The 26,833-nt window shown below is 38.8% G+C and overlaps 1 protein-coding gene across 1 annotated transcript in view; it reads right to left on the reverse strand.

Moving 5' to 3' along the window:
• The window catches only part of CATSPERE (catsper channel auxiliary subunit epsilon), a gene marked incomplete at both ends in the record, with an annotated part of 111,847 nt that overhangs the window by 48,901 nt on the left and 36,113 nt on the right, over window positions 1–26,833 (reverse strand). Inside the window, 2 exons of the mRNA XM_080925761.1 lie at window positions 11,528–12,020; window positions 13,606–13,712. Coding sequence (XP_080781887.1) covers window positions 11,528–12,020; window positions 13,606–13,712 — 600 coding nt within the window. The remainder of the gene's footprint in view (window positions 1–11,527; window positions 12,021–13,605; window positions 13,713–26,833) is intronic.

A 26,833-nucleotide genomic window follows, 5' to 3' on the forward strand; every position in this document is an offset into this window, starting at 1 on the left:
AAAAGAAATCTAGGGATTTTTTCCCTGATATTCTACCAGTAGGAAGAATAAACATGGGCTGGAGAGATGGCTCAGAGGTTAAGAGCACTGACTGCTCTTCCAGATGTCCTGAGTTCAATTCCCAGCAACCACATGGTGGCTCACAACCATCTGTAATGGGATTTGATGCCCTCTTCTGGTGTGTTTGAAGGCAGCAACAGTGTACTCACATACATGAAATAAATAAATAAATAAATCTTAAAAAAGAAAGAATAAACATTATTTCCTTTAAAACCTTAAATATATATATCTTATATATGTATTATATAAATATATATAAATAAATAAATCTTTCCTTGCTGATTTATTTATTTCTCCTGTTAGGCATGGTGGAATACACTGATAATCTCAGAAGTTAGGAAATTGAGGAAGATTTTGAGTTTTAGGCCAGCCTGGGTTGTATAGTGAGACCTTCTCTCAAAAATAAACAAACCATTCAGCCCAAATATCCCATGAAACAACAAGATTACAACAATAACAATCTTTTAATTTTCATCATTTTCCATGTATATCTATGAGTTTCTATAAAATATGGTTACTTGGAGTGTAATGTTGACATGACAATTTATTCTATGAGATTTATAGCATATTTAGAAGTAGAATGATGCCATACAAAGGACTAGGCTATAAATAGAAAGGGACAGTCATAAGGTCCTACTGGGTTGTACCCTAATAATTAAAAAGTAACCCCTGGTAACTTAAATAAAATTATTCTAAATCCAAGTAGAGCTGCAAAATAATTTTTTAAAGAAAAACTCTGAGACAACATAAAAATACTAAAAACATGGCATGAGCAATTTAAAATGAGGCAAGAATGGATAAACAAAGGACCAAAGAACCTGTGGGATAGATAAGGAATAAATATTGCTTTAGGGAAGTGCAGCTACTTGACTAGCATACATGGAAGGGCCTAGGTTCAATGCCTGGTAAAGGGGAGAGAAAGCCAAACTAGTGATCTTTTCTTCCCTGCCCCCTTTAGTGTGTTTATGCATGTGCTTGCAAGTGTGTGTGTGCGCGCGCACTCGGTGTCCATGTGAGTACATTCTCAGGTGTTCACATGCCCAGGGTGGTCAAACAAATACATTAGATTTCTTACTCTTGTGTTGTAGGCCTTTGAGAGCTGCCCAGTATGGGTCATGGATTCAAACTCTGGTCTCATGACTAAGCGGCAAGCACTCTTAAGCACTAAAAATCTTTCTAGCCTCCCAAATAGAAGTCTTAATTTAATCAAACCTAGCAGTAGTTAACACTACATCTAAATAAACTCTACTCAAAGCCAGAGATTATCACTATGGATTAACAACAACACAAATAACTTTAACTCTATGAAAGCACTCTTTAAATACAAAGACATAGGAAAAGTCATGGATAAAGAGAAGGCACAAACAAGAAATATATCAGAGCTAGGGGTTAGGTGTGCTTAGCATGTGTGAGATCATTGTATTGAACCCCAGCATTGAAAATAAAAACCAGAATGTCTCTATATAAGATTAAAGTGAGGGCTGGAGAGATGGCTCAGAAGTTAAGAGCACTAACTCTTCCAAAGGTTCTGAGTTCAGTTCCCAGCAACCACATGGTGGCTCACAACCATCTGTAGTGATGCCTTCTTCTGGTGTAAAAGTGTGCATGCAGGCAGAACTCTATACACAATAAATAAATCTTAAAAAAAAACATTAAAGCAAAATGCTACTCTATACCCTCTAAGAGTTGAAATGTTGAAAGACTGAATATGTCAAAGGTTGGCAGAAAGTGTAACCACTATGAAAAAAATCTGGTATAATTATTTCATAATCACTACAGCTTTTCAAATCAATATTGATGCATAATAGATAAAAGACTATTATGGAACACTTCCCCAGCCCTCAGCTGCTTTTCCAATGTGGAAACAGAAATATTTGATTTGAGACATTTCTTCTTTTCTAATACAGAAATGTGTCTCCCCAATTCATATAACTAAAAAAAAAAAAAAAAAAAAAATCTAACCAAAACAACTTCAAGGGAGAAGCTCAAAATTCCAGGTTGATAGTCCATCATTGCAGAGACGCCTAGGCAGGAGCCTGAACCAGGGCCACACCATAGTCAAGAGTTGTGAGAGTCAACACATGCTCACCTGGGCTCAGACCCTGTCTCTACATATAACACAGTCCAGGGTCTAACTGGTACTGCCTACTTTTAGGCTGGACCTTCACTGTCACTTAACAATAAAGATGACCCCCAGAGGCAGCCCGATAATGATAATTTCTTAATTCAGACTTTTATTTTTAGACTTCACATGAGTAAACCACAGAGTTACTGTAAATTCAAATTCCTCCAATAATGTGAGTTGGCTGCTATTCACGAAGTCCAGAGTAAAACACTTCTAAAAAAAATATTTTTTTGTTTATAAGATTAAAATTTCATCATTCTCCCTTTCCTGCTTCCAAATCTTTCCATGTCCCCTCCTTGCCCTCTTTCAAAATCTTGACTTCTGTTTTCCATTAGTTGTTGTTTTATGAATATGAGTGTACATGGATGTTCTTAAATATAACTGGCTCAGTCTGCTTTTAAGTACTCTAGAATACAGACCATTTAACTTTTAAATTTATTTATTTTATTCTTTCATGTGTGTAAGTGTTTTGCACAAATATATGTCCGTATGTATACCCATGTGCATGCCTAATGCCTAAGGAGGTCAGAAGAGAATGTTGGATCTCATGGGACTGAAGTTTCAGATGGTACTGAGCTACCAGGTGAGTACTGAGATTCGAATGCAGGTCCTCTGGAAGAACAGCCAACTCTTCAACCCCTTCTTTTTTGGGATGAAAGGTTGACAGGTTGTATTATGATGCTAAGTGCAGGCCCCCAGGACCTGAAGTCTGTGCTTAGACCCAAGTGATACTATATGACCTTACCTTCAATTTATTTCTGATTGGCAAATAAAAATACTGACAGCCAATAGCTGGGCAGAAGAGACATAGGTGGTGTCATGGTTTGAATATGCTTGACCCAGGGAGTGGCAATATTTGGAGGTGTGGCCTTGTGGGAGTAGGTGTGTCACTGTGGGCGTGGGCTTTAAGACCTAACTGCCTGGAACTCAGTCTTCCAATAGCAGCCTTCAGATGAAGGTTTAAAACTCTCAGCTCCTCCTGAACCATGCCTGCCTGGATGTTCCCACTTTCCTGCCTTGGTGATAATGGACTGAACCCTTGAACTTGTAAGCCATCCCCAGTCAAATACTGTCCTCATAAAAGATGCCTTGGTCATGGTGTCCATTCACAGCAGCAAAACTCTAACCAAAACAGGTGGGGTTTAGGATCCCTGGGCTTGAGGTCAGAGGAGAACCATGAGGAGGAGATGAAGGAGGAGAAGAAAGATGAGTTAAGAGTCATGAAAACATGGGCCTGAGGGCTGGCCAACTGGAGGCAAGAAATGCCTAGATGAAACATTGTAATAACTTGGGGTTATTGATAGAAAAGTAGGTTTTAATAAAATAGAGGATAGAGGGCAAGACAACTGCTATCAAGAATCGGGACCTGCCTGCACACGGCTGAGCCCACAGAGAAGACTTACAAGTGCTCTCCCACCTGAGCCAATGGGAGTTGCCACACACCCTTCAGGCTGTCTCAAGAGAAATAGTCTAGAGCACTTGGAGGACAGCTAGAGAGGTGCACTCTGGGATTGGGTCCTTTTCAGCCCATGGAGAGGGCAGGGTGACCACCACCAAGACTCAGGACCCTCCTGCACATGGCTGAGCCCCCAGAGAAGCCTTACAAGCCTTCTCCCACCTGAGCACATGAAGACAGAACAAAGTCACTGCAATCAGAACTCACTACCTGCCCGAAAAGAGACAAGCATCCAGAAGCAATTTCCTTCCTGAGCCTACGGGCACTCAGATCCACATGAGAGACAGGGTCCAGTCAGAGACAACATGATCACCTATAATCACAGACAACAAGATGGCAAAACAAAAGCAAAAGAACCTAAGCAATGAAAACCAAGACAACAACAACAACAAAAAAAAAAAAAAAAAAAAAAAAAAAAAAAAAAAAGAAAAGAAAAAAAGAAAGAAAGAAAGAAAGAAAAGAAAAAAAAGAAAACCAAGACAACTTGGCAACATCAGAACCCAGCTCTCCCATCACAGCAAGTAGTGGATTGTAAAATATACCAGGAGAACAAGACTTAGACTTGAATTCATACTTCATGATAATGATGATGAAGATCTTTGAGAAGCAAATAAATAACTCCCTTAAATAATTACACTGGAAAACCAGGAGAAATCACTCAAAGAACTATAGGAAAACACAACCAAACAGATAAAGAAATTGAAAATGGAAATAGAAATAATAATAATAAAAAAAACCACAAAAAGAGACAACCCTGAAGATAGAAAACCAAAGAAAGAAATCATGAGTCACAGATGCAAACATCACCAAAAGACTACAAGAGATGGAAGAGAGGATCTCAGGGGCTGAAGACAACATTGAAAACATAGACAAAACAGTCAGAGAAGATGCAGAAACCAAAAAGCTCCTAACCCAAAATTTCCAGGAGATCTAGGACATATTGAGAAGACCAAACCTAAGGATAATAGGAATAGAAGAGGGCGAAGAAATCAACTAAGAGGTACAGTAAATATCTTCAACAAAATCGTAGAAAAAACTGCCCTACCCTTAAGAACGAGTTGACCATGAGCATAAAAGAAACCTACAAAACTCCAAATAGATTAGACCAGAAAAGAAACTTCTCCTGACACATAATAGTCAAAACACCGAATATTCAAAATAAAGAAAGAATTCTAAAAGCTATAAGGGAAAAGGACAAGTAACATATAAAGGCAGACCAATCAGAATTACACCAGACTTCTCAACAGAGACTGTAAAAGCTAGAATATCCTGGACAGACTTCATAGAGACCCCAAGAGAACACAAATGTCAGCCCAGGTTACTATATCCAGCAAAACTCTCAATCACCATAGATGAAGAAACCAAGATATTCCAGGACAAAATCAAATTTATACAATATCTGTCCACAAATCCAGCCCTGCAAAGGATAATAGATGGAAAAATTCAACACAAGACAGGAAACTACACCCAAGGAAAAGCAAAAAAAATTATCACACAAGGAAACCCAAAGAAGAAAAGCACACAAACATAATTCTACCTCTAACAAAAAAATTAACAGGAAACAAAAATTACTACTGCATGATTTCTCTTAACATCAAATGGACTCAATTCCCCAATAAAAAGACATAGACTATCATACTGGATATGTAAACACGATCCAGCATTTTGCTGCATACAGAAAACTCATCTCAGAGACAAAGACAGACACTACCTCAGAGCAAAAGGCTGGGAAAAAAACCTTCCAAGCAAATGGGCCCAGGAAATAAGCTGGAGTAGCTATTCTAATATCAAATAAAATATATTTTCAACCAAAAGTTATCAAAAAAGATAAGAAAGAACACTTTTTCCTCATCACAGGAAAAAATCTATTAAGATGAACTCTCAGTCTTGAACATCTATGCTCCAAATACAAGGGCACCCACAATTATAAAAAAAAAATCTTACTAAAGTTCAAAGCATATATTACACCACACACAATAATAGTGGGAGACTTCAACACCCCACTCTCATCAATAGCCAGATCATCGAAGCAGAAACTGAACAGAGACACTGCAAAACTAGCAGACGGTATGAACCAACTGGAATTAACAGACACCTACAGGTCATTTCAACAAAAAACAAAAGAATATACTTTCTTCTCAGTACATCATAGTACCTGCTCCAAAATTGACCATATAGTCAGTCACAAAACAGGCCTCCACAGATTCAAGAAGATCAAAATACTCCCATGTATCCTATCAGATCACCATGGACTAAGGCTTGTCTTTAATAACAACAAAAACAACAAAAAGTCCACATACACATGGAAGTTGAACAATGCTCTGCTCAATAATAACATGATCAAGAAGAAATAAAGAAATAAATTAAGGATATTTTTTAGAATTTAATGAAAATGACACCACTACATATCCAAACTTATGGGATGCAATGAAAGCAGTACTACGAGGAAAACTCATAGCTCTGAGTGTCTCCAAAAAGAAACTAGAGAGAGCATACACTAGCAGCTTGACTGCACAGCTGAAAGGCCTAGAACAAAATGAAGCAAATACACCCAAAAGGAATAGACAGCAGGAAATAGTCAAACTCAGAGCAGAAATCAACCAAATAGAAACAAAAAGAACTATACAAAGCATCAACAAAACCAAGAGCTAGTTTTTTAAGAAAAAAACAACAAGATTGTTAAACTCTTACTTAAATTAACTAGAGGGCAAAGAGAGAGTATCCAAATTAACAAAATCAGAAATGAAAGGGGAGACATAACAACAGAAACTGAGGAAATTCAAGAAATCATCAGATCCTACTACAAAAGCCTATACTCAACAAAACTGGAAAATCTGGAGAAAGTGGATACATTTCTAGACAGATACCAGATACCATGTAGATTTATGTTAAGGCAATACATAATTAGACAGGGAGAGGAGGTGGGAAAAAAGGAGAGAAAAGGAAGAGGAGGAGTCGGGGAGTAAAACAGAAGAGGAGGAATCAGAGAAGAAGGAGGAGAGGACAGAACCGGAACAGGAGGACAGGAGGACGGCAAGTGAGAGGGATTTCTTAGGAGGGGAATAGAAAGCATAGTGGAAAACCTGCTTTCCTAATTACTGAGTTGTGTTTTCATTGAATGGGTTTATTTGTACTGAAGAGGAAATTGGCGTTTGGGTTGAAAAGGATATTGCAACAATACCAAAGATAAATGAGGATCAGATAAGCCATCTAAATAGTCCCATAACATATAAAGAACCTAAAGAAGTAGAAGCAGTCAACAAAAGCCTCCCAACCAAAAAAAAAAAAACCCAGGACCAGATAGGTTTAGTGGAGAATTCTATCAGACTTTTATAAAAGAACTAACATCAATACTCTCCAAACTATTCCCTCTGGGAATATTACCCAACTCATTCTTTGAAGCCACAATTACGCGCATACCTAAACCACACAAAGACCCTACAACGAAAGAGAACTTCAGACCAATTTCCCTCATCAATGCAAAAATAATAAAATTCTTGCAAACAAAATCCAAAAACACATCAAAATGATCATTCACCATAACCAAGCAGGCTTCATCCCAGGGTTGCAGGGATGGTTCAATATATGAAAATCCATCAATGTAATTTATTATATAAACAAACTCAGAAAAAAAACCCACATAATCATCTCATTAGATGCTGAGAAAGCATTTGACAAAATTCAACACCCCTTCATGTTAAAAGTCTTGGAAAGAACAGGAATCCAAGGCCCATACCTAAACATAATAAAAGCAATATACAGCAAACCAGTAGCCAACATCAAACTAAATGGTGAGAAACTTGAAGCAATCCCACTTAAGTCAGGGACTAGACAAGGCTGCCCACTCTCCCCCTTCCTTTTCAATATAGTACTAGAACTCCTAGCCAGAGCAATTAGACAGCAAAAGGAAGTCAAAGGCATACAAACTGGACAGGAAGAAGTCAAAATATCACTATTTGCAGATGATATGATAGTATACTTAAGTGATCCCAAAAATTTCACCAGAGAACTTTTACAACAAATAAACAACTTCAGCAAAGTGGCTGTCTATAAAATTAACTCAAACAAATCAACCACCTTCCTCTACCCAGTGGATAAACAGGCTGAGAAAGAAATTAGGGAATTGATACCCTTTGTGACAATAGTCACAAAGACTATAAAATACCTTGGGGTGACCCTAACCAAGAAAGTGAAGTTCTGTATGACAAGAACTTCAAATCTCTGAAGAAGAAAATTGAATAATATCTCAGAAGATGGAAAGATCTCCTATGCTCATGGATTGGAAGAATCAATATTGTAAAAATGGCCATCTTGCCAAAAGCAATCTATAGATTCAATGCAATCCCCATCAAAATTCCAACTCAATTCTTCATAAAGTTGGGAAGAGCAATGTGCAAATTCATCTGGAAAAACAAAAGACCTAGAATAGCAAAATCTATTTACAAGAATAAATACACTTCTGTGAGAATCACCATCCCTGATCTCAAGCTATATTACAAAGAAATTGTGATTAAAAACTGCATGTTATTGGTACAGATATAGTCAGGTAGATCAACAGAACAGAATTAAGAACTCAGAAACACACACACACACACACACACACACACACACACACACACACACACCTATGGTCACTTGATCTTTGACAAAGAAGCTAAAAACATTCAATGAAAAAAAGACAACATCTTCAATAAATTGTGTTGGTGCAACTGGCAGCCAGCATGCAAAAGAATGCAAATTGATTCTTTCCTATCTCCTTGTTCAAAGCTCAAGTCCAAGTGGATCAAAGGTCTCCACATAAAACCAGGTACACTGAAACAATTAGAAGAGAAAGTGGGGAAAAGCTTAGAACACATAGGCACAGGGGAAAAATTCCTGAACAGAACACCAATGGCTTACTTATGCTCTAAGATCAAGAATCAACACATGGGACCTCATAAAATTGCAAAGCTTCTGTAAGGCTAAGGACACTATTAAGAAGACAAAATGGCAGCCAACAGATTGGGAAAGGATAGAGGCTAGTATCCAATATATACAAAGAACTCAGGAAGCTAGACTATAAAGAATCAAATAATCCTATTAAAAATGGGGACAGAGCTAAACAAAGAATTCTCAGCTGAGGAATATCAAATGGCTGAGAAGCACCTAAAGAAATGCTCAGCATCCCTAGTCATCAGGAAAATGCAAATTAAAACAACCCTGAGATTCCACCTCATACCAGTCATAATGCTAAGATTAAAAACTCAGATGACAGCAGATGCTGGCAAGGATGTGGAAAAAGAGGAACACTCCTCCACTGTTGGTGGGGTTGTAAGCTGGTACAACCACTCTGGAAATCAGTCTGGCGGTTCCTCAGAAAATTGGATACAGTACTACCTAAAAATCCAGTTACTCCACTTCTGGGCATATACCCCAAAAGATGCTCAAACATATAACAAGGATACATGCTCCACCATGTTTATAGCAGCCTTATCTATAATAGCCAGAAGCTGGAAAGAACCCAGATGTTCATCAACAGATGAATGGATACAGAAAGTGTGGTACATTTACACAATGGAGTACTATTAGAAACAATGACTTCATGAAATTCCTAGACAAATGGATAGAACTAGAGACTATCATCCTGAGTGAGGTAACCCAGTCACAAAAGAACACACATGCTATGCACTCACAGATAAGTGCATACTAGCCCCAGAAAGCTCTGAATACCCAATACCCAAGAAACAACCCACAGACATTATGAAGCTCAAAAAGAAGGAAGGCCTTCTTAGAAAAGAGAACAAAACTCTCATGGGATAAAATGCAAGGTCAAATAGAGGGACAGAGATTGAAGAAAAGATCACTCAGAAGCTACCTCACCTGGGGACCACCATATACGCGGTCACCAAATCCAAGCACTATCGCTGATCCCAAAAAGTACTTACTGGCAGGAACCAGACAGAGATGCACCCTCAGGGACTATGCTAGAGTTATATAGATACAGCTGAGCATGTTTGCAGCTAATCATCTGTCTGAACCCAGGGATCCCAATGAGGTTGCTAAAGAAAGGACCTAAGGAGTTGAAAGGGGTTGCAACTTATTGGGAAGATAACATTATCAACCAACCAAACCCATCAAAACTCCCATGAACTAAAACACCAACATTTGTGTGCACTTTGAGAGACCTATTGATCCAGTTGTGTATGTAGCTGAAGATAGCAGTGTCTGGCATCAATGTGAGAAGAGGCTTTTGGTCCAGGGGGGGCATGTTTTCCCAGTGTAGGGGAATTCCAAGACAGTGGGGTGGAGAGGGGGGTCAGGAGAGAGTGCACCTTTGTGAAGGCAAATGGAGGGGGAGGGGGGATGGGAACGGGGCGGGGTAAAGGGATAGCATTTCAAATGTAAATACAGAGTATCTAATAAAAAGTACAAAAAACAAAACAAAAAACAAAACAAAACAAAAAAAAAACCCAAAACAAAACAAAAAAAAAAAAATAAAAGAAGGATAAAAAGCAGATCCAAATTGAGGTAAGGAGAAGTGGAGACAAGACATGCAAAAAAAAAAAAAAAATATATATATATATATATATATATATGGAGAGAGAGAGAGAGAGAGAGAGAGAGAGAGAGAGAGAGAGAGAATAGACATCTGCCCAGCTCTTCATTGTAAATATGAAGGTTGTGTGTGTCTTTTATCCAGGAAGTGAATGATCAAAGTTGAGATAGAAACCCCAGATTGGAACTAAAATTTTCAACAATGCAATAGGATCTCTTTGAAGGTCATTATTTAATGGAAAAAGTTTGTTCTAGATTCCTCTTTTGCCACCAGTTATTTGAACTCTGATCATCAGAGGACAATTCTGAGGATCGATAACATTCTGGAATTTGTATCTCTCTCTGGGCCAGTACATTGGGTCAGCTTTTCTTTTTTTCTTTTTTTTCTTCATAGAATTTCTTTTGCTGTAAAAATGTTTGGGTGCAGGGTTAGGGGCTGAGTGGTAGTGTGCTCCTTGGTGCTTGTCTTCTTGAATGATCAAACTCAGTCAAGACATAATTTGAATGGAGGCTTATGTCTCAAAGCATCATGTGGAATTATTGAAGCTAACCACAGTGGAGTGGAACAGCTTGGTGGTCTCCATGTTGTGGAGTTATAAAATGTTTTATGAGTGTTTATGAGGTGGCTCTTAGAGAACCCAGTCTCTTTAGGACATCAGAAGAGAATACTGTAAGAAAGACTCCTGCCCTATCTTTGCTACCATCAGCAGAAGCAACCCCACCCCCAAGTGGCCAGGATTCAAGGCAACTAGAATTGTCATACATTATTCAGCTCTATCCTGGTCATCTTGGCTATCACATTCATTCTAACATTCAACCTAGAGACTTGTTTTTGCTATGGTATATTTCCTTGGGAGACCAACAATATAGTTCAAGAACATTTAAATTTTTGTGCAATATTTTTTAATGTTTTGTAGTGAGAATGCTGTGCTGTGTACTATCCATACTATTGTAATGACTTGATTAACTTTGAAAGCACACAGAGAACAGGGGAGAGTATATGGGGGTGAGGGGTATTGTCCCCATAATATAACTGAGGTGCCTGCTCTGCATGGTACTATCATACAGGATGTCACTGGGGATGCTAAGCGACCTCAGAAAACTTGACCCAGGAGATACAGCTTTTGTATCTTTAGATAAAATAACTGTGCCTATAGTACCATGTGAGCTAGAATATGTTGAATCTTGTCTGATCTTAAAAGCTAAGAGGATTAGTACTTGTCTGCTCTGGGGCAATAACAACCATGTAAAATTCTGCTTAAGAGATCCATGATATATTTCTGAACAAATAGTATAGTGATGTAACTAATTATAGGTCAGTAATACACACACATATATAAATTTTCACTAACCTTATATAAATATCTAATCTGACACCATCTTCTTCTTGAAAAGCCAAGAATTCCAGTTTCAGAAATACCACTGGTTTTGTTCAGTTTTATAAATTTATCATTTGTTTTTAGGTAAACAGTAGTTTCTACTAGAAACAGAATTCCTTCTTCGAATATGGCCACATCCCTCAGACTGTGCCTTTGAGTGTCACTCAGGATACCTGGAGGGACTCTTATTCTGGTCCAAGTTTGAAAGGAATCATTTGTTTGGAAGGTCTCCTGGTCAGTAGCCAAGAGAGCAAATGTAGAAATGCAGGCGTGCCAAGTAATCATCATCGGACTTCCAGCTGGCAGGGTGAGAGGCAGAGATCCAGGAGACTCAGACATGGTCATTATGGGAAACGTCAGCAGGAACTGGAGATTTGCAACAAAGCAGTCCTGGAAAGACACTTTGTTACCTTTTAACACTTTGACTATATCATCTGAAGACATTGGCAGATGAATGACCCAGGTTCTAGGGAGAAGGAAAATGAGAAGGAGAGGAAACAGGAGTGGGCACAATGATCCTTCCTTTCTATGATTTATCACAGAGCTTGTGCTTTTAAAAAAAATGAACAATCCTTTAACAGCATAAGCTGCTGTGGTTCCATTTTTCATTCTTCACTCAGACAGAGGAAAATAATACTGACCTTTGATATTCTTTCTTCTGCAGTGTGCCTCTCTAACCACAAATGAGCAGTTCTACACCCCTCTTTCTTAACATATAGTTTTACATATGATATATTCCCTTTTTTTGGGTGGCAAGCATATTTGTTACACTAATGAGTGCTTCTATATCAAAAACAAATCATGGCAGGTGTTATGCAATGGGTGTAGAGAAATAGGGAACTTCATATACTGCTAAGGGAAATCTGAATGGTGCAGTGATTTTACAACTATGCAATCTAGCCATTCCTCAAAATTCAAATGTGGAGGTAACTGTATAACTCCAATCTCACTCCTTGATATGTAACAAGGAGAAACAAAACTTGTTGTCAGTTGCGAATCTGCATACGGATGCCCCCAACAGCATTTATCTTTAACAGAGCAGAAGAAGAAAATCACCAACATGCTCATCAGCTTTAGAATGATTAAATAATGTGAAATGCTTGTATAACAGTGGCAGCACCAATGGGCAAGTGTGAACATACTGAATTCACAAAGTATCAATGTATGCACAGAATTAGTTTAAACTACAGTTTAAGTGGGTGGGGTTCTATGACATGTAACAAAGCTTGTTAAAAACAGGAAAGGAGCATGTTCTCAAAACCTTTCCATCCTTCTGCTACATCAGAGAAGGCCTTCAGTCTGGTTTTGTAGGGACAGTCTCTGCTGTCCCATTTCCCATGTGTTATAAAAGCAGGAAGAATTTGAGTTCTGGCTTATTAATTAATGTTCTGAAGATCCTTTGAGTGTACTTCTTATTCTTCCTACTCGTGACAGTTTTCTACATCTCTTAGAATTTGTCTGTTCTCTTAAGTCCCAGTTTGAAGCCTCTCGTATACATGTCCCTGCCACCCCCACTTCCAAGGCACTCTACACCCCCTCTTCTGCAGCCACTGTCAGGCACTGCTGTGTTGCACAGTAGCATGGGTTCACGTCTGTCTGAACATGTCTGTTCCCTTGGTGAAGACAGTAACTGTGTCCTACCTTCCAGAGTTAACACGTTACCTCTCAGGTTCCAATTTGTGGGTAGGAGGGGTGTGCTAATGAGCACTGATGGAGGGTGTCACCACTACACACTTCACACCACAAAAGTCTGCTTTCACGGCTGAGCAGGGAACATTTAGGAATATGGCTACACCTAATGAGGCTTTTAGATTGAGGGTTAGGCTTTGAACCACATAGTGAAACACTCATTCAAGAATGTCATCGGTATTTTCTGAGTCGAACCATCAGTTGGAATTATCACAGAAAAAAATTTTTTGTGTGTATCATATAAACAATTCTTCCCTTAGAAATCACATGTCAGATGCATTTCATAAAAGTCTACTACTGTTTTCAAATCCCCTTCAAAGCTTCTGTTTTTTAAATTTAAATATGAATTAAAAATTAAATACCCTTCTGAAGTTATGGGACCTGGGTGGTACACAAGCCCCTTCTCAGTTGTATATATGGAAGGGTGCTGGCCCAGGGTGTTCAAGAGCTTGGACAGTACCATGGAATTCTGAAAAAAAAAAAAAATAAAATGAGGTTTCTCTTTTCTTATTTTCATAGGCAAAGGTATTTGGAAGTACTTTCATGTGTTAAATGCTGTATTAAATTTATTCTTTTAGTTAAGACATTGTTTATGCTTGTGTACTCAACATACTTTCATTATTTAATGTTTGTTTCTTTTAACCATGTAGCTTCCTTCCCATGACAATATTATGAACTATAAATGTTACAAAATAGGGCTATAGTTGAGTGGTAGAGCACTTACTCCAGGCTATAAAGAAATATAAGTTGTAATAAAGGGTCCAACATACTGAAAACATTCTTGCACTATCAGAATCTTATGTGAATGAAGACCATGGAGAGCCTGAAATACAGAAACCTAAGATTTAGATGTTTATTTTGTATTTTTGTTGTGGGCAGGAGGTGTACATTGCCATGGTAAACAGGTAAAAGACACAGGGAAATTTGAGGGAGTCAGTTTTCTCCTTCCATCGCCTAGATCCCAGGGATTGAACCCAGGGCATTCAGGCTTGGAAGCAAAATAATGTCATCTGCTGACTAAGCTTAAGGGCCCCATAATTTAAAAAAGCAAAAGACAGAAAGTCTGTTTGTAGGCATCTGATACACTGGGGAGGCCGTCCCATCTGAAGCACTTCTTGATGCCAATGCTTCCTCATTATCTGCCCCCTACAAACACTAATGGTCTCCAGAATTTGATCTTGACTCCTCTCCTCATGTACATTCTCGGGCCTCCATGGGAACCTCTACAAACATGTCATATGCTCACATATATACATAAATAAAGAAAAGGTGAGAAACTGATGCTGAAGTCAATAGAAGGGTAAATACCTCTCATCAAAGTAAAAGCTATTGCACACCAAAAGACTCTATTATCAACAGGTAAAAAGACAATCTGCACATGACAGAAAATATTTGCAAATTGCATCGAGTATGAAATTAATATTCAAAATATGTAGATGTTGTAGGTTTGATTTAATGTTTACATCATGGGTTCCCAAATTGTATGGGAATTTGCACTTCTGCATGTAAATTGTTGTGGGTCCCTGTCACCAGTTGGATCTAATTGATGAATAAAATTGCTGATGTCCAGTGGCTGGATAAGGAGACTGAGACAGGACTTTGAAGTTTCCTGGCAAGAGATCTGAGGGAGGAAGAGAATTGCCAGATCATGACCCAAGAGGGCTGCAGGCCTGGGTCCCATGACAGGCAGGATGGACTATATGTTTTCGTAAGTAATAGTTCAGGAATATCAGAGGGGAGAATGTATTAGCTGCAGGGAGGTTTGGATTGTGCTGTTTAAGACATAATAAAATAAAAGGCCGTGAGTGTATGTTGTTCATTTGTGAATCCACATTGGTGGGGTATCTAGAAGTGCATGAACAGTCACCAAGGGAGAATTTAGAGTAGATTAACCAACTATTGTAGCATATAGAGAGCTCTTAAAGCTCAAGAATTCAGAAAGAATGTAATCAGAAATGAACAAAGACAACATTTCCCCCCAAAGCTTATAGAAATGGTCAACAGGGACATAAAGACATGTTCATTACCATTATTCATTACAGAAATGCAAATCTGAACCACAAAGATTCTGGGAAATGTGGAGCACACCCTGAATCCACATTCAGGACACAAAGTCAGGTGGATCCCTGAGTTGGAGGCCTGCTAGATCTACATTGTGAGATCATGCCTAAAGAACAAACAGGCAAATGGTACAGTGAGATTCCCCTATTGTTAAGAATGGCTATTTAAAGAAGAGAAACAGCATTGATTTCACGAAACCTAGAAAGTGTAATGGAGGCTTTGGAAAAACTGGAGCCTTTCTGCACAGCTGATAGGAACATATGACAGGGCCAGTGCTATGGGAAACCCTGCAGGGCTCTAAAAGAGTGTAAAGAAGGATGGCCAGCAAACTTCACAATAGTCAACTGTCACTAATAGACAAACAAAATGTGGCATGTGATACACAGACTATATCTTAGCCTTAAGACGGGGCAGGGGAGAAAAGACAAGGCATAAAGATCTTATGCCAACTGTAGAAAGTCACAAAAAACACAAACCTTGTTCAAATTAAATTCCACTGCCATGCAGGATCCACAAACTGGGAGAAGCTAAAACAAGAAATGAAGTCCTTTGGGAAACCTACTCTTGAAAGTCTTGCTTCAGAATTAGAAGAAAATAAATGTTTTCTTTTTTATTCTGAAGCCAGTCAATCCAAGGCATTTTTTTTACGACAGACCAAGCAGGATAAAATAAAATGTATATTTAAAATTAAACTAATGAATAATACATAGTGAAAGGTTGACTTCTTTATTGTTGTTTTGAAAGTAGTTTAAATGCATGAGTGCTTTGGCTGCATTTGTGTCTGTATGACATGTGTACTCCTGGTCTCCACAGAGGCTAGAAGAAGCCATTGGCGTTAGAAACTATAGTTAGTTATAAGCTGCATTTGGGTGCTAGGGAAAAAACCCAGGCCCTCTGGAAGGACAACCAGTACTTGTTTTAACTGCTGAGCCATCTCTCTAGTTCAGGGCTGTTTTCTTACTGTTAACTTGCAAATAGAAAGCCTACAGGATCAATTTTTTTAATGTAATAATAGACTTAAGTTGGAGAATTCGAACTCAAGTTTGGCTTAACATACTACAGATATGTTGTGGATTACCCTGGTGCTGTTTGTACTCTGATGTTAATTCGGCTTCCTCAAGAGGGGCTGCCCTGACAAAAAGGGGACCATGTGCTCAGAAGATTTCATGTGGAACTTCTCCCCATTCTAACTGGTCACATAAAGGCTAGAGCATGTGATTGGGCAGTAAAAGGGAAGGGTGGGGCTGGAGGTTTTAGAGAGGGAGGAAAGGTAGGGGACAATGGAGAAGGACTGAGGATGAGGACGAAGAGGTGGAAAGAAGATGGAGCAGAACCATGTGGCCTGGAGAAGCTGCAGGTAGCAAGGGATCTCTTAGCTGGAGCATAGATTAGTGTAGTGTTAGATCTGCCTAATCTAGGCATGCAGCTCATAAATATCATAACAGTTATGTAGTTTTGACACTGACTTATTGGGGTTATTGCAACACAGGTGTATAAAAATTTATACATACATGTGGGTATATGTGTATGGATTTGTATAGAGATATGTTTGTTCTATCAGCTGAGATGGGACACCACTCCTGTCTTAGAGCTCTACTGCTATGAAGAGGAACCATGACTGTGGAAAATCTTATAAAAGTATTTAGGTGGGTCTGGCTTACATTCAGACGTTTAGTCTATTATCATCGTTGTGGAGAGCACCACAGCATGAGGGCAGACATGGGACTTGAGAAGGCACAGAGAGCTCTACATCTATATCCATAGGCAGCAGAGAGTGACAATGGACCTGGCTTGGACTTTGAAAACCTCAAAGCCCACCCCCAGAAACAAACTTCCTCCAACAAAGTCACAACTATTCAAGCAAGGCCACATCACCTAATCATCAACCAGTGTCACTCATCATAGTATTGACATAGATGAGCCTATGGGGGCCATTCTTATTCAGACCACCATCTTCCACTCTCTGCTTCACATGGGCTTATGGTCACATCATAACCCAAAATGCATTTAGTCCAATTGCAAAAGTCCCCGGAGTCCTTTACTGTCTAAATACTGTTTAAAAATCCAGAGTTCAGGCTGGAGAGATGGCTCAAAGGTTAAGAGCATTGACTGCTTTTCCAGAGGTCCTTTATTCAACTCTCAGCAACCACATGGTGACTCACAACCATCTGTTATGGGATCTGATGCCCTCTTCTGGTGTGTGTGAAGACAGCTACAGTGCACTTACATATAATAAACAAATCTTTTTAAAAAAATCTACTGAAGGACATCTGGGTTCTTTCCAGCTCAGCTTCTGGCTATTATAAATAGGGCTGCTATGAACATGGTGGTGCATGTGTCCTTATTGTATGTTGGAGCATCTCTGGGATGCACAAAAATTGTGGTATATTTTCACAATGGAGTACTACTCAGCTATTTGAAACAATGACTTTATGAAATTCCTAGGAAAATGGATGCATCTAGAGAATATCATCCTGAGTGAGGTAATCCAGTCACAAAAGAACAGACATTATATGCAGTCACTGTAATTGGATACTAACCTCAGAAAGCTCTGAATACCCCAGAAATAACTCACAGGCCATATGAAGCTCAAAAACAAAAACAAAAACAAACAAACAAACAAACAAAAACCAAAGGCCAAAAAATGAAAGCCTCAGTTCTTCTTAGAAAAAAAAATAAGTGTATAGCACCCTCTCAGAGTGTGGTACACCTAGACCTTAAATCATTAATAATTCAAGAGCTAAGAATATAGCCTTGTGGCAATTTTTGGTATTCAAAAATCATTATGTTTAATCTATACACACCAAGAAAACTTTGATTGTTTCCATGTTATGTTCTGTTCTACATGTACTTTATGCTTACAGTTACTAGTAAAATTTCAAGGCATACTATCAAATCTTTAAAAGAATCAAGTACTGACAAAAATATATTCATATAGCTTTATGCTAAAATGCTTTTAAAACTCTGTACATGTATCTCTCTTTATTAAATAAAGTTGTAAGAAAAAAAAGTCCAAAGTTCAAAGTTTCTTCTTAGACTCATGGCAAGCTCTTAATAGTAACTGCTATAAAAATCAAAATAAAAAATCAGGTCACATAAAATGGCATAAAATGTACAGAATAGGGCTGGAGAGATGGCTCAGAGGTTAAGAGCACTGACTGCTCTTCCAGAGGCCCTGAGTTCAATTCCCAGCAACCACATGGTGGCTCACAACCATCTGTAATGAGATCTGATGCCCTCTTCTGGTGTGTCTGAAGACAACAACAGTGTACTTATATATAATAAATAAATAAATCTTTAAAAAATGTACAGAAAATAAATTACCATTCCAAAAGAGAGGGAAGGAACATAGTAAGAAAACACTGGAGCAAAACAAGAATAAAAATCAGCTGGGCAAACTCCAAATCCCCCTTGTCCATGTCTCATGTCATAGAACTCTTAAGAACTCTAACTCCCTCCAGCTTTGTTGAGGGAAACACACTTCTTTCTTGGGTTGGGTCCACTCCTGTATGCAGCAGCTGTCCTTGGCACCATTCCCCTGGAAACTCCAATATCTTGGGGTCTCTAACACAATCCAGGCTTCACTATCATAGCCTCATACAAGTGACTAAGTCTCCATGTAGGGACATCCTGACACATGTCTGGTCTCAGCAACTTCCCTTAGATATGGAGGGAGATTCTAAAACCCATGTTTTTCTTTCTTTTTCTTGAAAAATGGGGTTTATTGATTTTTGAAACTACAAATAGTTGTTACAAAAAGTTTTTTCCTTGAAACAAATTCAAACAAAGAGAAAGCAATGGTAGTGACCAGCAAGAGGAATAATAATCACATTCATTTGTATGTGTGTGTGTGTGTGTGTGTGTGTGTGTGTGTGTGTGTGTGCCAGTTGTTTATGTTAACATTGGAAAACTCCAACCTGAAATCGAGAACCTCAAATCTTCTAGCAGAACGTCTTGAGATGGGCACATGGGATTCAAAGGGTAAAACCCATTTCTTATATCCTTGACTTTAAATCAAGAACCACATGGCTGAAGCTGCCAAGTTCTACTGTCTGCTCAGGCTAGACCATGGCTTCTACAGTCAACTACATCTATATGATCTTTCTGTTGTTGTTGATGGTTTTTGTCACTTAATTTTCTTTAATTCCTCTTCAAAGTTGGATGCTTAACTGCATGGGATATCACTCCAAGATCAGTATTTCCTTTATTCCGCTTAGCATCAGGATTCCCTTTACCTTTTTGGTTCCTTGAATATTGGGTTTATGCTCAATGATCCTTCCTGGTGCTCCTTTTCTTCTAAAACTACACATTTTGTATTTTTCCTTGCTCAGTTTGCTCTTTTTCATTATAGATCTGCATAAGAGTAACCACTAATGACCACATGACAGGACTTAATAGTAGGCTGTCTAGAAATTTCCTCTACCAATATCACTAACGTAAAACTCTTCCATTTAACTTCAGGAAGATTTTCAGAAAGGGGCAAGAGGCATCCACATTCTTCACCAAAATAGCACAAGAATGGTCTCTTGGAGCCACCTAGACCAGCAGGTAACCTGGGGCACAGACCTAGTGAAGTTGTGCACTGAGTACTCAGAACACAGAGAGCACTTGGTGATGGCTTGTGGCAAAGGTTCCTTTCAGGCACATAGTAAGGGAGTACCCATATCTGCTGGGAAAGGCTGTGCTCCTTGACCAGATGCCCAAGCACCCTGCCGCTTGGGCCAGCAGATAACCTGGGTCACAGGCCTGGGGAGGCTGCTGTATGAGCACCCAGAACACAGATAGTGCTTGGAGGCTGTGTTTGTGGCAAAACTTCCTTTTCGGCCCACAGTAAGGGAGTATCCGGATGTGCCTGCACAGAAAGGCTTTGCTGGAAGACCTTACTCCAAGGAGCTCTTTCACCTAAGCCAGCAGGTAACCTGGGGTACAGACCTAGTGAGATTGTGCAGTGAGTACCCAGAGCACAGAGAGTGCTTGAAGGCGGTGCCTGGGACTGTGTCAGAGAGAATCATGATCTGCCTGGGGAAGGCGGTTCTGGAATATCAGCTCCACAGGCCCTTTTACACCTGGACCAGAGGTGAACCTGACACAAAGGCCCACCAGGGAGGGCACACCTTGAGTTCACAGTGAGAAGAGAATTCTGTATTCACTGAAAAAGGGTCCATTTTGGCCTGGAGAAAGAGTCACATCCCCACCACTAGTATTCAGGACCAGTGGGCAAAGGGACAAGCTCCCAGAGCAGCCTCACAAGAACTTCCACACCTGAGCCCACAAAAACAACTGAGTATCTGCCACCAGAACTTACTGCTCACCCACAAAAAGCTGAACATTCAAAAGCAATTTTCTTCCTGAACCCACTGGCCTTCATATACACAGGAGAGTCAGGTGCCAGTCACTGACAAGACCACATATAACCACAGACAACAAGATGGCAAGAGGAAAACAAAAGAACTTAAGCAATGGAAACCAAGACAACCTGGCAACATCAGAACCCAACTCTCCCACCACAGCAAGCAGTGGATTCTCAAACACTCCAAAAAAAAAAAAAAAAAAAAAAAAAAGACTCAGACCTGGAATCATACCTCAAGATAATGATGGAGATCTTTGAGAAGAGTGTGAATAACTTAAACAAGTATGGGAGAACAACTATAAACAAATAGAAGCTTTTCAAGAGGAAACACAAAAAAACACTCAAAGAACTACAGGAAAACACAACCAAAAAGATGAAGGAATTGAAAATGAAAATGGAAATAAAAACAGTAAAAAAAACACAAAAAGAGACAACCCTTAAGATGGAAAACCAAAAAAAAAAAAAAAAAAAAAAAAAAAATCAGGAGTCACAGATGCAAGCATATCCAAAAGACTACAAGAGATGGAAGAGAGAATCTCAGGGACTAAAGACAACATTGAAAACATAAACAAAACAGAGAAGATGCAAAAACCAAAAAGCTCCTAACTCAAAATGTCCAGGAGATCCAGGACACAATGAGAAGACCAAACCTAAGGATAATAGAAATAGAAGAGGAGGAAGAAATCAACTAAGAGGCACAGTAAATATCTTCAACAAAATTGTAGAAAAAAACTTCCCTACCATTAAGAATGAGATGAACATGAGCATAAAAGAAACCTACAAAACTTCAAATAGATTTGACCAGAAAAGAAATTCTTCCCAACACATAATAGTCAAAACACCAAGTATTCAAAACAAAGAAGAAATACTAAAAGCAGTAAGGGGAAAAGGTCATGTAAAATATAAAGGCAGACCAATCAGAATTAACCTGACATCTCAACAGAGACTATGAAAGCTAAAAGATCCTGAAAAGATATCATACAGACCCTAAGAGAACATAAATGAAAGCCCAGGCTATTATGCCCAGCAAAACTCTCAATCACCATAGATGGAGAGACCAAGATATTCCAGGAAAAAACTAAATTTACACAATATCTGACCACAAATCCAGCCCTACAAAGAATAAAAGATGAAAAACCCAAAACAAGGAGGGAAACTACATCCTAGAAAAAGCAAGAAAATAACTAAGAAAGAAACCAAAAGAAGACACACAGACATAATTCTAACTCTAAAAGCAAAAATAGCAGGAAAGAGCAGCCACTATTTCTTTATATCTCTTAACATAAATGGACTCAATTACCCAATAAAGAGATATAGACTGTCAGACTGAATACATAAAGAGAATCCAGCATTTTGCTGAATACAGGAAACTCATCTCAGAGACAAAGACAGATACTATCTCAGAGTAATAGGCTGGGAAAAAAACCTTCCAAGCAAATGGCCTCAAGAAACAAGCTGGAGTAGCCATTCTAATATCGAATAAAGTAGATTTTCAACTAAAAGTTATCAAAAAAAAAAAAAAAAAGATAAGGAAGAACACTTTTTACTCATTACAGGGAAAATGTATCAGGAAGAATTCTCAATCCTTAACATATATGCTCCAAATACAAGAGCACCTGTATTCATAAAAGAAACCCTACTAAAGCTCAAAACATACATGGCACCACACAAAATAATAGTGGGAGACTTCAACACCCCACTCTCACCAATGGACAGATCATGGAAGCAGAAACTGAACAAGGATGCAGTGAAACTAGCAGAGGTTATGAACCAATTGGGATTAATAGACATTTACAGAACATTTCACCCTAAAACAAAAGAATACACCTTCTTCTCAGCACCTCATGGAACCTTCTCCAAAACTGACCATATAGTCTGCCACAAAACAAGCCTGAATAGATATAAGAAGATTGAAATACTCCCATGCATCCTCTCAGATTACCATGGACTAAGGCTGATCTTTAATAACAAAAAAAAGACAACAAAAAGCCCATATACATTTGGAAGTTGAACAATGCTCTAATCAACGATAGCACGGTCAAAGAAGAAATAAAGAAGGAAATTAAGGATTTTCAAGAATTTAATGAAAATGAAAGCACAACATACCCAAACCTATGGGATGCAATGGAAGCAGTACTAATAGGAAAACTCATAGCTCTGAGTGCCTCCAAAAAGAAACTGGAGAGAGCATACACTAGCAACTTGACAGCACAGTTGAAAGTTCTAGAACAAATAGAGGCAGATACACCCAAGAGGAGTAGACGGCAAGAAATAGTCAAACTAAGAGCAGAAATTAACCAAATAAAAACAAAGAGAACCATTCAAAGAATCAAAAAAAAAAAAAAAAAAAAAAAAGAGCTTGTACTTTGAGAAGATTAACAAGATTGATAAACCCTTAGCCAGACTAACTAGAGGGCAAAGAGAGAGCATCCAAATTAACAAAATCAGAAATGAAAGTGGAGACATAACAACTGAAACTGAGGAAATACAAGAAATCATCAGATCCGACTACAAAAGTCTATACTCAACAAAACTGGAAAATCTGGAGGAAATGGATAAATTCCTAGACAGATACCAGATACCAAAGTTAAACAGGACCAGGTAAACCATCTAAATAATCCCATAACACCTAAAGAAATAGTAGCAGTCATCAAGAGGCTCCCCATCAAAAAAAAAAAAAAAAAAAAAAAAAAAAAAGCCCAGGACCAGATGGGTTCAGTGCAGAATTCTACCAGACACTTATTGACAACCTAATACCAATACTCTCCAAACTATTCCACAAAATAGAGTCAGATGGAACACTACCCAAGTAATTTTTCAAAGCCACAATAACCCTTATTCTCAAACCACACAAAGACCCTACAAGGAAAGAGAACTTCAGACCAATCTCCCTTATGAAGATTGATGCAAAAATACTCAACAAAATTCTTGCAAACCGAATCCAAGAATATATCAAAATTCACCATGATCAAGTAGGCTTCATCCCTGGGATGCTGCAATAATTTAATATATAGAAATCCATCAAGGTAATTCACCATATAAACAAACTCAAAGAAAAAAAAACCACATGGTCATCTCACTAGATGCTGAGAAAGCATTTGACAAAATTCAACACTCCTTCATGTTAAAAGTCTTAGAAAGAACAGGAATTCAAGGCCCATACCTAAACATGATAAAAGCAATATACAGCAAACCAATAGCCAACATCAAACTTAATGGTGAGAAACTTGAAACAATCCCACTAAAATCAGCGACTAGACAAGGCTGCACATTCTCCCCCTACCTATTCAACATAGTACTGGAAGTCCTGGCTAGAACAATTAGACAGCAAAAGGAAACCAAAGGGATACAAATCAGAAGAGAAGAAGTAAAAATATCACTAATTGCAAATGACATGATAGTGTATGTAAGTGACCCTAAAAATTCCACCAGAGAACTTTTATAGCTGATAACGTCAGCAACGTGGCTGGATATAAAATTAACTCAAACAAATCAGTAGCCTTCCTCTACTCAAAGTACAAACATGCTGAGAAAGAAATTAGGGAAAAGATATCATTCACAATAGTCACAAACAATATGAAATACCTTTGTGTGACTCTAACTAAGCAAGTAAAGGACCTGTATGACAAGAATTTCAAATCTCTGAAGAAGGAAATTGAAGAAGATCTCAGAAAATGGAAAGATCTCCCGTGCTCAAGGATTAGAAGGGTCAACATTTTAAAAATGACCATCTAATCAAAAGTAATCTATAGATTCAATGCAATCCCCATCAAAATTCTAACTCAATTCTTCATAGAGTTGGAAGGAGCAATGTGCAAATTCATCTGGAATAACAAAAAGCTAGTATATCGAAATCCATCCTCAACAACAAGAAAACATCTGTGGGAATCACCATCCCTGACCTCAAGCTATATTACAAGGCAATTGTGTTAGCCATCATGGAAATGGAAATCAAAGCAACCCTGAGATTCCACCTCACACCAACCATAATGGCTAAGATTAAAAATTCAGATGACAGCAGATGCTGGCAAGGATGTGGAGAAAGAGGAAAACTTCTCCACTGTTGCTGGGGTTGTAAACTGGTACAACCACTCTGGAAATCAGTCTGGCAGTTCCTCAGAAAATTGTACATAGTCCTACCTGAAGACCCAGTTATTCCACTTCTGGGCATATACCCTAGAGATGCTCCAACACACAATAAGGGCGCATGCACCACAATGTTCATAGCAGCCCTATTTATAACAGCCAGAAGCTCGAAAGAACCCAGATGTCCTTCAGTAGATGAATGGATACAAAAATTGTGGTATATTTACACAATGGAGCACTATTCAGCTATTTGAAACAATGACTTTATGAAATTTTTAGGAAAATGGATGCATCTAGAGAATATCATCCTGTGTGAGGTAACCCAGTTACAAAAGAACAGACATAATATGCAGTCACGGATAATTGGAATCTAGCCCCAGAAAGTTCTGAATACCCCAGAAACAACTCACAGGCCATATGAAGCTCAAGTGTGGGAAGCTACCGCATTCGCCATTACAAGATGGCGCCCAGCCCAAAGGGAAGTTGGCCAGTTTTGAGATAAACAACCTAAGTGCGCATGCACATATGCCTGTTTTGCTGACTCATGCTGACTTGTTCTCTAGTCCTGAGTATGCTAATTAGGGCACACAGAATGCACCAATCAGGTAGTGACACATTCTTCCTAAGCATATATGAGGAGGGTTAATTTCTGGGCTCGGGGTCTTTTGCAACTGCAATCAAACCCGCAATAAATGCTTGTAGAAGGATCCTGTTGTGGCATGTCTTTCTTGCTGGCGAGATAGGCAATCGCTACAATTGGTGCCGAAATCCCTGGAACAAAACATCTGAGGCACAAGCGAAGAACTACACGGCATGGGTATAGTCCAGTAAGTATCACTGAAGGTATACTGGATTGCTCTGAGAGGTATGCCTTCATTTGATGTAGATCCGCTGTGGGTATCGGATTACCAAGAGAGCATGTCAGAAACAGAGCAGAAAAGGAAATTAGGAGCGCTCAAGAAAAACCCGTTAAAGGGAAAAGAAAAAAAAAGTGCACAAAGAACAAAAAAGACCAGAGGATAAAGAAAATCTCGGAGCAAGGCTGCTTTACCCTCTGGCAGAGTTAGAGCTCCTCGAGCTGACGAGTTCTGAGGAGTCCGGGCTGATTCGTGCCTGTCTTGAAGACAGCCGCTGTAGTACCACTATTAAAAACAGCCAAAAGGTGCTCAGAGAATATCAGGAGAGCCAGTCAAAATCTGGTGATAGTCATAGTGAGAGAAGGGAAACAAGGCATCAAAAGAATAAAGCAGCACAAAAAGATACATTGCCGAAAGACGAGACAGAAATTGCCTTGAGGCATGGGCTGCCTGAGAAAAGCCTGCAAATATTAAAACAATGATCTGGCTTATACTGCCGAATGGGAGTCTCTGCTCAAGGTCAGAACTTCTTGTAGCCAGGGCAACGCTGAAAAAGTTCCCAAGGTAAGTTGGGACGATAAGGACCGCAGAGAAAAGCGGCAATAAGGTCTCGGGTATCAAGCAAAGAAGTTTGCAACAACAGCAAAACGAAAGTAAAAGATTTAGGATGTGAACTTCTCAGTCTCATCCAATTTTTCTGGCTCTACAAGAGCTACTCTTATCAAAGAAAACCTCAAAATGAAAAAGAGCACCCTAAAAAGGTCTTTAAATAAATGCGATACCATTGCACTCTGGTTCGCAGCCTCAGGAAGCCTAACGGTCTGGGGGAGCTGTTTGTGTTTTTCCCCAGGACCAGAGTGATCCTTTGTGGGTCACGCCATAAATCCAATAAGAAAAGAATATCCTGATATAAAAATACTCCATTATATGGATGATATTCTTTTGGCTGGTTCCCAAGAAAAAGATGTTATTAATGCTTATACAAAAATTGTTAATACCTTAAAAGAGTATGACTTACACATTTCATCAGATTAAGTACAATATTTGACCATGAGACACTTTCTGGGAGCCATCATTAAGCCTTCAAGCATTAGACCTCAAAAGTTACAAATTCGAAGAGATCATTTAAAAACTCTAAATGACTTTCAAAAATCATTAGGTGATATAAATTGGCTCAGACCTTTTTTAAAGATTCCCACATCTGACTTAACACCATTATTTGCTATCCTTGAAGGA

This window comes from Micromys minutus (genome assembly GCF_963924665.1).
Source record: "Micromys minutus genome assembly, chromosome: 1".
Taxonomy (NCBI): domain Eukaryota; kingdom Metazoa; phylum Chordata; class Mammalia; order Rodentia; family Muridae; genus Micromys; species Micromys minutus.